This window comes from Sinocyclocheilus rhinocerous, unplaced genomic scaffold (genome assembly GCF_001515625.1).
Source record: "Sinocyclocheilus rhinocerous isolate Xijiao unplaced genomic scaffold, SAMN03320098_v1.1 scaffold453, whole genome shotgun sequence".
Lineage (NCBI taxonomy): Eukaryota > Metazoa > Chordata > Actinopteri > Cypriniformes > Cyprinidae > Sinocyclocheilus > Sinocyclocheilus rhinocerous.
Window position 1 is genome coordinate 1,113,406 of NW_015655565.1, and position 2,321 is coordinate 1,115,726.

Sequence of the window (2,321 nt, forward strand, 5' to 3'; positions counted from 1 at the left end):
ATTGACCCTTATGACTGGTTTTGTGGTCCAGGGTCACAAATGCAAATAATAAGTTGAATTCAAATAAATATTCAATTATTTAAAATTCTGTAACATTTAATTAAAAATAAATATAATATTCTTATATATTTCATATTTATTCTTAAAGAAATACTTTTTATCTTTTTTTATGATGGGATCAGTAATATAAGTAATATACAAATAATTAAATAGCAAAAAAAATCTTAAATTATTTTGCACACTTTCTTCTCACCAGTTGCAAGAGTACAGAACAGAGCTTGATGTTGGTTTGCCAGCCCCTCTGAACACACTGGGCCGGTGGCTCCAGCATATGGAAGCTGTGCTGTCTGAAGACAGCGGGAGCACAGAAGATAATGCACTTGCTGCCAGAGATGCCAGACAGAAGCAAGAACAGCTGAAGGTCAGTGTGTAAACAGGTATTATCATGCTTCACTGTGTATTTCTGAATTATGTGTATGTCTATGTTTATTCTTTTTGCTTTCTCAGGTCTTGGTTGAGGACTTAAGCCAGCACTTGAACACCCTTCATCACTACCGTAACACAGATGATGATGGCTGTCTTCAAGTGCCAATCGAGAAGCTGGAGGAGATCAAGAGACGGTTGGAAAACAAAATCTGTTCAGTGCTTCCTGCTGAAATGACCAGCGTCTGTAGTGTTTAGAACACTGGATGCTTGATCAGCTCCAAACCAGCACAGTTTGCTGGTCTAATAACGCTATTCCACTGCATGATACGGCTCGGTACGGCTCACTTTTGGGGGGGTTTCCACTGTGTATAGTACCTAGTACCTGGTACTTTATTAGTACCACCTCGGTTGAGGTTCCAAGCGAGCCGTACCAATACTAAAATGTGACGTGTAAACACTGCAGATCATTGATTGGTCAGAGAGAATTGCCATTACCAGCGTCATTGGATTTGCGACACGAGACACCAAACACGCTAGATTTAAATAGTCAGCAACAGCCACCGCAGTATCATTTATTCACACAACTTTTTTAAACGACTTGCTTTAAATTACCGTCACATGCAACTTGAAAAAAGAAATGGCTGTATCGTGGTCAGTAGACAAGGTGGCAACTATAACAATCAGTCTATAATCCCACCCACTTTGAAGCGGTACTAAACTGCAGTGGAAAAGCAAGTACCACGCAGTGGAAAAGCGCCATAAGATGGTCTTTTCAGCAGCACCATCCCTCAGTTTCTCTTAATGTTGTCCTCTTCATGATACCCAGGTTTCTTGCTAATGTTCCTCATTCTCTTTGATAGTTTTACCAGTGCCAGAGTGACAGCCAAGTACCACGGCATCAAGCTACAATACAGAGAGCAGATGCACCATGTTTATGACCTGCTGGGACGTCTGAAGTCTAAGCTGAGCCTGTGGAGAGGACCTTACGGCTCCCAAGAGTCTGTGCACTCTCTGCAACAGGATTGGCATGTATGTGGCCCTATAGAGCAGTCATTGCTAATGGCTAATAATTTGCCATAAGTTTCCTTCAGAAATTTCAAATGTTTTTTTAGAATAGCAATTTAAAGTTTAGATTTGTGTAAAATAAAGTCTGTTGTAAACATTACTTCAAGACTTTTAAAGTTTGTTCTTCAACATAAATTACATTCAGTCAGCCCTCAAAAGTTAATTTTGAAAATGTTAACTGCTAGCAAGTTGATACATGAGGACTACAGCTACATGACAACTTTGCTTGCCTTTTTAACTATTTGTTGACCATTCTGCATTTAGTGGAGGCATACAGTAGTGGAGCCATATTTAAACGGGCTTAAAACAATAAAGCATTGCAGAGATGACATACTTTTGTAAGCCAACCCTGAAATGAACATCACACTGGTTCCCTCTGCAGAAAGCCATTTGGATTTTTTTTAGGTGGCTTTTGTTTTATTGCAAAAAATAAACTGTGACCAACAAAAATCTTGGATTATTGCAAAAAATAAACTCTGACCAACAAAAATCATTCTTGTTCATCATGATAATCTTTACAAATGAACAAAACTTTTGTGAATTTTGAGGCCTAAATACAGTACAATCACTAGAAGTAAAAAGCTGTTTGTAGGCATTGAACGAACTACACTACCGGTCAAAGGTTTGGGATCAGTAAGACTTGTAATGTTTTTTTAAAGAAGTCTCTTATGCTCATCAAGGCTGCATTTATTTGATAAAAAAAACAAAACAAAACGTAATCTTGCAAAATGTTATTACAATATAAAATAATGGTTTCTATTTTAATATCCTTTAAAATATAATTTATTCCTTTGATGCAAAGCTGAATTTCCATCAGTCATTACTCCAGT

The 2,321-nt window shown here is 37.6% G+C and overlaps 1 protein-coding gene across 1 annotated transcript in view; it reads left to right on the forward strand.

Moving 5' to 3' along the window:
• The window catches only part of LOC107718425 (nesprin-2-like), a 105,749-nt gene that overhangs the window by 27,654 nt on the left and 75,774 nt on the right, over window positions 1–2,321 (forward strand). The window contains exons 12-14 of the mRNA XM_016525490.1: window positions 257–421; window positions 508–620; window positions 1,287–1,455. Of these exons, the coding sequence (XP_016380976.1) occupies window positions 257–421; window positions 508–620; window positions 1,287–1,455 (447 nt within the window). The remainder of the gene's footprint in view (window positions 1–256; window positions 422–507; window positions 621–1,286; window positions 1,456–2,321) is intronic.